Source organism: Mus caroli, unplaced genomic scaffold (assembly GCF_978045245.1).
Source record: "Mus caroli unplaced genomic scaffold, Mus_caroli_1 scaffold_5, whole genome shotgun sequence".
Lineage (NCBI taxonomy): Eukaryota > Metazoa > Chordata > Mammalia > Rodentia > Muridae > Mus > Mus caroli.
In genome coordinates this window covers 9,078,364-9,091,347 of record NW_028227260.1, presented here as the reverse complement: position 1 = coordinate 9,091,347, position 12,984 = coordinate 9,078,364, and the positions used below count along the sequence as shown (strand labels likewise).

The following is a 12,984-nucleotide window of genomic DNA, read 5'->3' as shown; positions in this document are numbered from 1 at the left end:
CAGAGAAACCCTGTCTCGAAAACACCAAAAAAAAAAAAAAAAAAAAAGAAAGCCGACTTTCTTTTCTCACTCAAGGTCATGAACAACTTTCCAGCTCTACTGGCTATATTAAATGAGCACTAACTTACCATAACTTACTAAACCAGACCTATTTCCAGAGTCATTTAAGTAGTTTCTAACTTTTTGAAAGAATTCTGAAAGCAGGGTAAAGTGGCATACATCTGTCACTTGGGAGGCTAACACTGGAGGATTGCCTAGAATTTGAGATCAGTCTGGGCTACACATTGAGTTCCAGAATAAGACCTTATTTTTTTAAAAAAGGAGAGTCCGTATTCCTTTGTAAAGTGAACTTTAAATTAAAATATATATATATATATATATATATATATATTATCATTATTGTGTGTGTTGGGGGGAGGTAGAGGTACACACCCCTGTGCCACAGTTTGTATGTAGAAGTGAGAGGACAACATAGTGGATTTGGTTCTCACTCCCTTTTATGAGGGTTCAAAGGATTGTACTCAGGTATGAGTCAAGAATTTTCTTTGTTTTTTTTGTTTTGTTTTGGTTGTTGTTTTTGTTTTTTCGAGACAGGGTTTCTCACCCGGCTAAGTCAAGAATTTTCTTAACACACTGAAACATCTTGCTGGCCTATAAAATGACATCTTTAGAAGAAATTCCTAGAAGTGGAGTTTTGATTCCATGAGTACAGTTATTTCAATGACCATTGCCCAGGCTTTCCTGTGGAGGAGGAAGAAGTCAAGGAAGACTCACAATTTTTTTTTTTTACTTATTTATTATATGTAAGTACAATGTAGCTGTCTTCAGACTCTCTAGAAGAGGGAGTCAGATCTCATTATGGATGGTTGTGAGCCACCATGTGGTTGCTGGGATTTGAACTCAGGACCTTTGGAAGAGCAGTCAGAGCTCTTACCTGCTGAGCCATCTCACCAGCACGACTCACAAATTTTTACTAGAAAAAAAAAATAGAGATGAGAGTGCTGGTGGTACAGTTCAGAGATAACAGAGCGCATGCATAAGCTATATTATACATATATATATATATATTCCACAAGGCAATCCTGAGTTCATTCCCTCATGTCCAAAAGGGATGGAGGATGGGTTAAAGGAGAATGTTCTCGGGGCAGTGGTGGTGTACGCCTTTAATCTCAGCACTCGGGAGGCAGAGGCAGGCAGATTTCTGAGTTCGAGGCCAGCCTGGTCTACAGAGTGAGTTCCAGGGCAGCCAGGGCTATACAGAGAAGCCCTGTCTAGAAACAAACAAACAAACAAAAGAAGAATGTCCATGGGGGCTGGGGAGATGGCTCAGAGTACTGACTGCTCTTCCAGAGGTCCTGAGTTCAATTCCCAGCAACCACATGGGTGGCTCACAACCATCTGTAATGAGATCTCATGCCCTCTTCTGGTGTGTCTGAAGACAGTGACAGTGCACTTACATATAATAAATAAATAAATCTTAAAAAAAGGAAGAATGTCCAATGAGATAGCTCAGAGATTCCTAGGACCCACGTGTTAGGAGAGAACCAAGTCCTTGCATATTATCCTGTGATCTTCATATTGCTGTATTGTGTGGGTACATGCAAACACACATTAAGTAAATGTAATATTTTTTTTAAATGAAAAACTAGGTTAAAACCAAAAACATGCCTTTAATCCCAGCACTTGAGAGGCAGGGTCAGGTGGCTATTTAAGTTCTCAACCAGCTGGAGCTATGTTATAAGACCTTGTCTCAAAAATAAAAAAAAGGGGGCGCACGCCTTTAGTCCCAGCACTTGGGAGGCAGAGGCAGGTGGATTTCTGAGTTCGAGGCCAGCCTGGTCTATACAGTGAGTTCCAGGACAGCCAGGGCTACACAGAGGAACCCTGTCTCGAAAAACCAATAAATAAATAAATAAATGAAAAATAAAAAAAGGAAGTGGTGGACATTTGCCTCAGCAGTTAAAAACACTGGCTGCTCTTCCAGAGGATCTGAGTTTGATTCCCAGCACCCATAGAGAGGCTAGTAATCATCTGCAATTTCCATTCCAGGGGATCCTACACCTTCTTTTGGCCTACAAGTGCATCAGGCACACATATGGCACATAGACATATATGCAGGTGTATAATACACATATAGATTAAAACAAAGCAAATATGGATTCATTAAGTCATATGCTATGCACTGAGCTTTGATCAAGTTGGCCTTTGCTCTCTGAGACAACATAGAGAAGTAAGAGTCACATCAGAGTCTCAGCCCCCTCAGTGTTCCAGAGGGGTAAAAGCACTAGCTATTATCATCTGCAACATTATTACTGGCTGCTTTGGTTATATTTCTTCAAGTCCTGAGATAAAGTTTTGTGGGCCAGTAAATGGAATTCTGTCTTTATCAATGTCAACTTCCAACAAACATATGTAGGTAAACAGAAAATATGGAATATAATAATTCCATCCACAAGAGCTACTATATTACTGCCTTAAAACTTCATATACTACCATATCTCAAAATTATTAAATCATATAAAAGAATCTTCTTTTTATGAAACAGTCTCACCATATAGCCCAGCCTAACCTCAAGCTAGTGCCAATCTCCCTTCACCAGTCTCTGAGTACTAGGACTGCAAGTATGAGCCTCTATCTTTGTTGTTGTTGTTGTTTTCCATTTGTTTTTTGAGACAGGGATTCTCTGTGTAGTCCTGGCTGTCCTGGAACTCGCTCTGTAGACTAGGCTGGCCTCGAACTCAGAAATCCGCATGCCTCTGCCTCCCAAGTGCTGGGACTAAAAGTGTGAGCCACCACTGCCTGGAGAACCTCTATCTTTTTAAGGCTAAAACAATGATTTGGCATAATAGGCTATACTTTAACATAAGGAAAAAAGAAAAGCATGCACTAACTGAAAGTTATCAGTGAGAAACTGTCCAATGACCGCACTCTTGCCTGAAGATCTAAACATTTTCTTCAGTGGTATAGCCATTGGTAAGTTGGACATGTTCCTGTAAATAATGTCTCACCCGAGATACTGTTCGCAATCCTAATGAAACTCACTGAGTCAACAACAACCAAGGCTGAGGATACAGCTTAGTGCTCAGGGATTTATGTTAAAAAAAAAAAAAGTGAGATGTAATGGTACATGCCTTTAATTCTAGCCAGTCTTAGGTGGCAAAGATAGGCAGATCTCTGAGTTCCATGCTAGCCTAGTCTACATAGTAAATTCTAGGATAGCCAGAGACCCTGTCTCAAACCAAACCAACCAACCAAAGTGTAAAAGCTGGGCATGGTAATATATATTTGTAAACCTTAGTACTAGGGTAGCTCAAACAGCTGTAGCCAGCCTAGGCTATGTAGTGGGAGTTTAAGGCCAGCCTGGGCTACATAGTGAAACCAGTTCCAAAAGACAAGATACTCAAACCCATACAAGAACACATAAAAATTTGATATTAGAAAAATTCAGCTAAAGATAAAATCCTATGGACAGAGATGTACCATGACAGGAGAAAAGTGTTAACGTACACGGGGTATTTACAGGGTACTTACAGCTGATAAAGCCAAAATCTGCTGTTGAATTGTCTCTTCATCATGACTCTCAACCCACGGAGGCACAGCTGCTTCTACACAGGAGGAAAACAAAACGGTTATAGGGACTAGAAAAATAGCTCAGTGGTTGTGAGCACTTGCTGTTCTTACAGAGAACGGGGATCCAGTTCCCAGCACCCACATGGCAGCTCATAATGCCAATATTAATTTCAGTTCCAGGGAATCCAATATACTCTTCTGGCTTCTTCAGGCACTATATAGTTTTATTATAATCTGCATTTCAATAAACAAGGAAGGTTATTACAAGACCACGTAACATTGCAATTTACCAATAAGATCCAAATATGGTTGTTTAGTATAAATAACCATGCTCATTTTGAAAAATTTAGACATGTATGCATTTGGCCAATAATCTACTTGAATGACATAGTACAGAAATCTGACAGCAATTTAATCAGATAATCAAACTTGGTATCACTGGGCTCAGTGGGTAAAAGACCTGAATTTGATGCCTGGGATCCACATGGTGGAAGAATCCTTTGACCTCCACTTGTACAAAGTGGTACACATGTGTGTATGTATGTACACATATACACAAAGAGTACGGGAGAAACAAACTGAGGATCCCTGAATATGTTATTTTGAAAAGGACAAAATACCAAGAATAGACAATCTAATTCTAACCATGAGGAAATATCAAAGCTCAAATATACAAAAATATATTAAGGGGAGAGCAGTCCACCCTCACTCAGTACTTGGAGGTGGAGTCAGGTAGACCAGAAATTCAAGGACGACCTCAGCTACATAGCAAATATGAGGCCAGTCAGGGCTGCCAAGAGCCTGTCTCAAAAAAGACCAAGAAAGTGTCTTAGTAGGGCTTCCGTTGCTGGGAAGAGACACAATGACCAAGGAAACTTTTTTTTTTAATTTTTAATATTTTTATTACATATTTTCCTCAGTTACATTTCCAATGCTATCCCAAAAGTCCCCCATAGCGCCCCCCACTTCCCTACCCACCCATTCCCATTCTTTTGGCCCTGGCATTCCCCTATATTGGGGCATATAAAGTTTGCAAGTCCAAAGCCGGGCGTGGTGGCGCACGCCTTTAATCCCAGCACTCGGGAGGCAGAGGCAGGCGGATTTCTGGGATTTCTGAGTTCGAGGCCAGCCTGGTCTACAAAGTGAGTTCCAGGACAGCCAGGGCTATACAGAGAAACCCTGTCTCGAAAAACCAAAAAAAAAAAAAAAAAGTTTGCAAGTCCAATGGGCCTCTCTTTCCAGTGATGGCCGACTAGGCCATCTTTCGATACATATGCAGCTAGAGACAAGAGCTCCGGGGTTCTGGTTAGTACATCATGTTGTTCCAACAATAGGGTTGCAGATCCCTTTAGCTCCTTGGGTACTTTCTCTAGCTTCTCCATTGGGAGCCCTGTGATACATCCAATAGCTGACTGTGAACATCCACTCCTGTGTTTGCTAGGCCCCGGCATCGTCTCACAAGAGACAGCTATATTTGGGTCCTTTCAGCAAAATCTTGCTAGTGTATGCAATGGTGTCAGCATTTAGAAGCTGCTTATGGGAAGGAAACTCTTATAAAGGACAACACTTAATTGCGGCTGGCTTACAGGTTCTGGTTTAGTCCAGTATCATCATGGCAGTATGCATGGCAGGAGCCAGGCAGGCATGGCACTGAAGGAGCTGAGAGCTCTACATATTTATCCAAAGGAAGACAGGAGCAGACCGTTTCCTGGCAGCTATGAGGAGTGTTGAGGTCTATGAGGGCGCCACCATCGCCCGGCTTAGAATCAAGATTCTTAATGCTTAATTAGCCAATCAGATTTATGTATCAATAACAACACAATTACAAGATGCCAATACAGACAGGCATGGTGGCGCACGCATTTAATCAAAAAACCAAAACCAAACAAACAAAAACTTTTTTTTTTCCTTCAAAACTGTTTACACATGGATAACACAGGTATTCTAACCTTTTTGTTTTTTGAGACAGGGTTTTTCTATGTAGCCCTGGCTGTCCTGGGACTCACTTTGTAGACCAGACTGGCCTCGAACTCAGAAATCCACCTGCCTCTGCCTCCCAAATGCTGGGATCAAAGGCGTGCGCCACCACCGCCTGGCCGTATTCTAACCTTTTGATAACACCACGTCAGTCTCCATTCTGGTTTGCCCTCTCTTCCTCAGACCTCTCTCTCTGTCTCCTCAACTCCTTGCTCTGTCTCCCTTCTCCTGTCCAATCACAAGCCTCCCACTGCCCTAATGTGATTGGAAAGGGAAAATCCTGCAACAGAGTGTGATGGTTCTTATATGCTTGTCCTAGGGAGTGGAACTATTAGGAGGTGTGGCCTTGTTGGAGTAGGTGTGTCACTGTGGGCGTGAGCTTAAGACCCTCATTCTAGCTGCCTGGAAGCCAGTATTCTGCTAGCAGCCTTCATATGAAGATGTAGAACTCTCAGCTCAGCCTGTACTATGCCTACCTGGATGCTGTCATGCTCCAAACTTGATGATACTGGACTGAACCTCTGAACCAGCTAGCCCCAACTAAATGTTTTTATAAGAGTTGCCTTGCGGCCGGGCATGGTGGTGCACGCCTTTAATTCCAGCACTCGGGAGGCAGAGCAGGTGGATTTCTGAGTTCGAGGCCAGCCTGGTCTACAGAGTGAGTTCCAGGACAGCCAAGGGTACACAGAGAAACCCTGTCTCGAAAAACCAACAACAACAACAAAAAAAGAGTTGCCTTGGTCATGATGTCTGTTCACAGCAGTAAAACCCTAACTAAGGCAAGGAGGGTGTCAAAGCCCACCCCCATAGTGACACACTTCCTCTAACAAGGCCACACCTCCTAATAGTGCCACTCCCTGGGCCAAACATATTCAGAACACTAAAGGTTAAATCATTCCATATTAAAGAAGGCTAAGAGAAATGATAGAATATAGTATCATATAGTAACTAGTTTTTGAACTTAACTAGATTCTGGGTAAAAATATTATAAAAGGACATCACTGGGTCAACTAGCAAAATTAGTAAAGTGTTAAAGTAATGTCTCTGGGCATAGTGGTACATGCCTGTAATTCTTTTTTTTTTTTTTTTTTTTTTTGGTTTTTCGAGACAGGGTTTCTCTGTATAGCCCTGGCTGTCCTGGGACTCACTTTGTAGACCAGGCTGGCCTCGAACTCAGAAATCCCAGAAATCCGCCTGCCTCTGCCTCCCGAGTGCTGGGATTAAAGGCGTGCGCCACCACGCCCGGCAGCTCATGCCTGTAATTCTTGATCCTTGGAAAGCTGAGGCAAGTAATTGCTTTAAGTTCTAGACATCCTGGGCTACAGAGAAATGCTGTTTAAAAAAAGCTGGGCATGCCGGGCGGTGGTGGCGCATGCCTTTAATCCCAGCACTTGGGAGGCAGAGGCAGGCGGATTTCTGGGATTTCTGAGTTCGAGGCCAGCCTGGTCTACAAAGTGAGTTCCAGGACAGCCAGGGCTACACAGAGAAACCCTGTCTCGAAAAACCAAAAAAAAAAAAAAAAAAAAAAAAAAAAGCTGGGCATGAGGATCCATTTTAATCCACTTGGGAGGCAGAGGCAGGCAGTTCTCTGTTGTGGATAGCCCTGGGGCTAATTATATTTGATGTTAATTCTGTTCTCCTGTGAATGGTTGTGAACTAGGAGTGAGTCAGCACTCAGGTGATTTCCTGTAAACCTGCTTCCCACCTTAACTTGTAAAATAAAAGAGAGCTGAGGATTGGGTAAATAAAAGGGAAGGTGGAGCAGAAGGTAAGGGAGAGAAGGAGGAGAAGATGGAAGAGGGAGGAGAAAAGCGGAGGAGAAGCACATGGCCTGGAGAATCTGTAAGTATAAGGGGTCTCATAGATGTGGAAGATGGTAGTGTAGCGGTAGATCTGCCCAATCTAGGTACACAGCATGTAATCATATTAACTGTGTTGTGTTTTCATTGCCAGGGCATATTTGGGTTGGAGATTTACAGCCACAGTTCTCTGTGTAGACCTCTGTCAAATGAAGGCTATCCTGGACTACACAATGAGTTCTAGGCCACCCCAAAACACATAGTACAACCCTAACCCAAAATAAAAGAAAGCTGAAGAGATAGTTTAGTGGTTTAGACTTCATGACTAGGAGGTAGAAGATGATGGCTCAGTGGTTAAAAGCTCTTGCTACTCTTGTGGGAAGAGCCAGATTTGATTGTCAGCACGTAAGTAGTGGCTCACAACTTCTGTAAGCCCAGTTTCAGGGGAATCTGATACATTCTGACACCCTCAGGTGCCATACTACTCTTGCAGAGGACCCAAAGTTCAGTTTCTAGCTAGCATCCATTTGCTCCAAGGAACAAACCCTAACATACATATACATCATTAACAATAAAATAAATACTAAGATGATATACACCTAGCTGATTAGGAAGGGAACCTAGGCCTCCATTCAAGCAACCATTTGCTCCTTATAATAGACTCCACTAACTGCCAACATGTGGCAACCCAGACCAATCCACTCTATAAAGAGGCAGTTCCCACGCATGCGTCTTTCTACCATTGCCTCTCAAATGCTAGCGTTATAGGACCCAGCTAGGTTCATTTTTTTTTTTAAATTTCTAATTTTTCTGTTTTGATTTTAGACTAGGCCTTGTTAATCTAAACAGAGCTGATCTCAAAACTACTGGCAATCCTTTTGCCTTAGCCTCTTTAGTACTGGGATCCCAAGTGTGCACCACGAGGCCTAGCTTGGCTTTGGTTTTTGATTGACCCTCTTCTCTAACGTGTCTAAAAGAAAAGACTGAATTCTCATGCATTCCCTCTCTCCCTCCCCCCCACATGTGTTTGATTTTTTTTTTTTTTTTGAGACAGGGTCTCTCTACATAAACTTGGTTGTTCTGGAACTCAACTATGTAGACCAGGCTGGCCTTGAACTCTCATAGATTTATCTGCCTCTGCTCCCCAAGTGCTGGGATCAAAGGCATGCATTGCCACATCTGACTATTTCTTAATTTAAAAAGTTTTTTTCATTTTCCTTTTGTCCCCTAAGGTGGCCTGGATTTACTATATAGCTCAGGCTGGGAATATAGACTCAAACTCACAGCGATTCTTCTTTATCTTCCCAGATGCTGGGGTAACAGGTGGGAACCATTATACCTGGCTATATGTATACAATCTTTCGTGTCGAGGATCTAACCCAGGGCCTTGAATACACTGTGCACAGGTTCCACCACCGGGCTCCACCCAAGTATTATACATTTTTATATTCTTAGTATAGTCTTAGTGCAGTCTTAATATAGGTCTAGCACATGGTGGATGCTCCATACAACTTGGTAGGGAAGCTTGCCTAGAATGCCTAGCATGTGCAAGGACCTGGAGTTGATACGCAGCACCACAGACACACACACACACACACACACACACACACACACACACACACACATACACTCTTGGGTGAGAAAATAGGACAAACCTACAACATACCTGACTTTTTTGTATTCTGTTCCTCAACAAATTTTTTCTGTTCTTTTTGAAAATCTCCTATAATAGTCTGTTAAAAAGACACATGAAAAGCCAAGTTACTTTGAAAGTTGACTATTAGGTAAGAATTACAGTCACTATGCATTGTGTACATGTGTGAAATTGTCCAAGAATCAAAAGGTATTCTAAAAAAAATTCTATCAGGACATTAGATTTTACTTGAGTTAAAGAGATGACCACTGTTGCCACTTACAACTTTTATATATTTCTTTTATAAGTTATCGAAGTGTACCTTATCAAGGATATCATCTATTTTTCCTTCTTCCACGGATTTCTTGATTGTCTGAGCTGTTTCTGTAACAGATTCAGTTATCTTCTTTGTTGCAGCGCTTGCAAAGTTATACAAATAATCTGTAAAGAAAAAAAAAGGGTCTGAGCTTCCTTCATCCAAGGCCAATGGGTTATAACATCTTCACAGCGGTAGCTGCATGAACAGATCATGCAAGCACCCTCTTGGATACCAAAATCTATACTTGCTCAGGTCCTTTTTGTAATAATGGCACAACACAAAGCCTATGAATATTTGCCCATATAGTCCTGTGCATGTTAAATCATTTTCACTGGGTTCCAATCTCCGGTCCTCATAGTTGCATAGCTCTTAACCACTGAACCATCTATTTAATCCACACACCGTATTTTAATCTAAGGAAAACATTTGAAAACTGGCAAACTGGAGCTGGGTGGTGGCAGCACATGCCTTTAATCCCAGTACTTCAGAGACAGAGGCAGGTGGTGAGTTTGAGGCCAACCTGATCTACAGAGCGAGTTCCAGGACAGCCAGGGTCATGCAGAAAAACTAAACTATCTCAGAAGAGACAGAGAGACAGACAGACAGACAGAGCAAGAGCAAGGCGGGGGGGGGGGGGGGGGACACTGGCAAACTGGCTGGGTATGTCAGTACATGCCCTGAACCTGGCCCTTGGGAGGCAGATGGATTCCTTTGAATTCAAGACTAGCCTCTGTACATAGCTATTCCTAGGCCAGCCAGGGATACATATTAAGATTCTGTCACCCCCTGAAAAAAAAAAAAAGTAGGAGGGGGCTAGATGGCTTAGTGGGTAAAGAGACTTGTCACCAAGACAATGACTTCCATATGGTTGTAGGAGGGACCCAACTCCTAAAAGTTGGACCCCAACTTGCACCTCTCATAGGCTCTCTTCATGATCCCAAGCCTCAAATCCTTTGCATGACCCCTTCAGTCCTGGGCCATCAAGTGCAAATGAGGCTGAACCTTCACCAATGGCCTTCCATGGCCTCTCACAGTGCCGAGCCTCAAAACCAGTATCACCTGGGTGACTCTTACATATTATCAAATCCAGCATGAGGTACAACCTTGGCTATCTCTGGAACATAGCTTTTTTTTGCTCAGAAAACACTTCCCAGAAGATTTCACGATGGTTTCTCCTTAATCACTGCTAATTTCTTTTTATTTTCACTGCTAATTTCTTAACTGCAGCTAACCAGCATTAGTTGTTCCAGTAGTCCCTTCTATTCTAGGCTCTAAAGCCAGAGCCATATAGTCAAAGCTGTAGAGTTCTTCTGCTTCCTGTGGCTGGAACATGATCCTCCTTATTATCTTACCGGCTTTCTGTTTTCAACTCCCTCACTCCCTAAGCTTGGCTGTCCTGGATCTTGTTCTGTAGATTGTCCTTGAACTATCTGCATGGCTCTGTCTCCTGGGATTAAAGGTGTGTACCGCCATGCCAGGATTTAAGCTTTGCTCTACTTGGAACTTGTCTTATACTAGGCTGGCCTTGAACTCAGAGATCTGCTTGGCTTTGTCTCCTGAAATTTAATGTGTTCCACATGCTGGGTGGGATCTTGCCCCAAAGTCCCACTTTTTGTACAACATAGGATTCAGCGCCATTCTACTTCCTGGTAGATCTACTTCCTTTCTAAGCTTGCTATGCTTGTTCAAAACATTCATGAGACAACTAGAGAACAAAGTCTCTGTTGGGCTTTTTTGAGACTTTTTTTGTCAATACACTTAATACAAATCTCTTTAGCCTCAGTAGACTCTTCAGAAAAGAGCAAAGACCAGCCACATTCTTCACTAAAATATCACAAGAACAGCCTCTTGGCAACCTATTAAAATTCTTCTCCACTGAAAACTTTAAAGCCAGGCTTCCACAGTAAGTCACTCTCAGCAATAAAATCTTCCAATATACCTACTAGGATAGCCCATTAAGCCCCACTGAAAGCACTCCACTGCTTTCCAAGATCCCCAAATCTACATTCCTTTAAACAAAAGCATGGTCAGGTCTATCACAGCAATACCTCAGTCTCTGTCCGATACCAATCTTAGGGTTTTAGAGCTGTGAATTGAAACCATGACCAAGGCAACTCTTAGAAGGATGACATCTAATTGGGTCTGGTTTACAGGTTCAGAGGTCTATTATTATCAAGCCAGGAGCATGGTTGTGACCAGGCAAACATGGGGCTGGAGGAGCTAAGAGGGCCACCTCTTGTTCAGAAGGCAGCTAGCAGAAGACTGGCTTCCAGGCAGCTAGGATGAGGGTTATTAAAACCCACATCCACAGTGACACACCTACTCCAACAAGGCCACACCTCCTAGTAGTGCCACTCCCTGGGCCAAGCACACTCAAACCACACTACTGAACAGGAAGTACTTAGCATCCCTGAAGGTAAGGATTCAACAAGTGTTTGCTTAACAAATGGAACTTTCAGTGAATTCTAGTAGATTTCAAAGGTCTAAAGAAACTACTTACTGGGAACCAAGTTCAGAGATACTTCCATTTTCAAACCACAGGTAGGAAGCAGGCTTGGGATGGCTAAATTTGCTGTTCAGTGATTACTCTTGGGAGGTGAAAGCAGGAGTTCAAGTCAGCCTTAGCTATGTAGGAAGTTTGAGGCTAGCCTTAGGATACACCCCAAAACCAAAAAAAACCAAACTCCAAAACCCAGAACCAAGCCCAAACAACAAAACTGTAAAACCAAACTAAGAAAAGTCCACAAATAGATCTTAGAGAAAAAAAAAAACTTGTTTTAGGGCCAATATGAAGAAAATGAAAACATCTCTAGTAATTTCTCTAGCCTCTCTAAACACTTTCTACGTTTTCCTAAAGTCACATATATTACAGAAGCAAGAGCTTTCATTTATCCTGAAACTTTACCAAACAATTTTTTTCTGGCAGTGGGGGAGTTCCATCTAAACTCAGTTTCTTCAAACATCAAGACAATCTGGAAAAGAACAACCAGAAACCACTACCAAAGAGAAGCCCTGGAGAAACTTATGAGGAAAGATGGCAGGAGAGACTGCTCAGAGGCCTAGCATATGTGTGGCCCTAAGTTCTTCAGTCTTCAAAATAAAAAAAGTCAGGGAAACTTTAGCCAGGCATAATGGTGTCCACCTTAGCATTTGGGAGGCAGAAACAGGAGAATCAGAAGTTTCTTGTTTTTACAGGTAAGGTCTAGGTTGTCAAGGCTGGCCTTGAACTCACATTCCAGGCAGGTCTAGATCCAGAGAGCCTCCTGCCTCAGCTTCTTAAATAGCTAGGATTGCTGGCTTGGTGTGTGTGACAGAGGGGCGGCGGAGATTCTTTGTGTAATCCTGGCTGTCCTGGAACCAACTCAGTAGATCTGATCTGCCAGCATCTGCCTCCCAAGTGCTGGGATTAAGGGCAAGAGCCACCACCACCTGGCCAGCTTTTTTGTTTTTTGAGACAATGTCTCATGTGGCCTTGAACTCCTGATCTTCCTAAGACCCCAAAATACTGGGGTCACAGGCCTATGTCACCACTATACTTTACTTTTATCCCACGTTAATCTATCCCAACTACACTACAACCTCTGCTCCAGTGAACCCTTCTCACATTCCTTAAATAGTCCAAATCCACTCTTTCCCAATTTTCTAAGCTGGAAATAGTCATCCTCTTTTTCTAGTGATTTCATGGT

The 12,984-nt window shown here is 42.6% G+C and overlaps 1 protein-coding gene across 1 annotated transcript in view; it reads right to left on the bottom strand.

Annotated features, from left to right (window-relative positions):
* The window catches only part of Syap1 (synapse associated protein 1), a 32,519-nt gene that overhangs the window by 17,711 nt on the left and 1,824 nt on the right, over positions 1-12,984 (bottom strand). The window contains exons 2-4 of the mRNA XM_021153526.3: positions 9,302-9,420; positions 9,013-9,079; positions 3,532-3,605 (exon numbers count right to left, since the gene is read on the bottom strand). Of these exons, the coding sequence (XP_021009185.1) occupies positions 3,532-3,605; positions 9,013-9,079; positions 9,302-9,420 (260 nt within the window). The remainder of the gene's footprint in view (positions 1-3,531; positions 3,606-9,012; positions 9,080-9,301; positions 9,421-12,984) is intronic.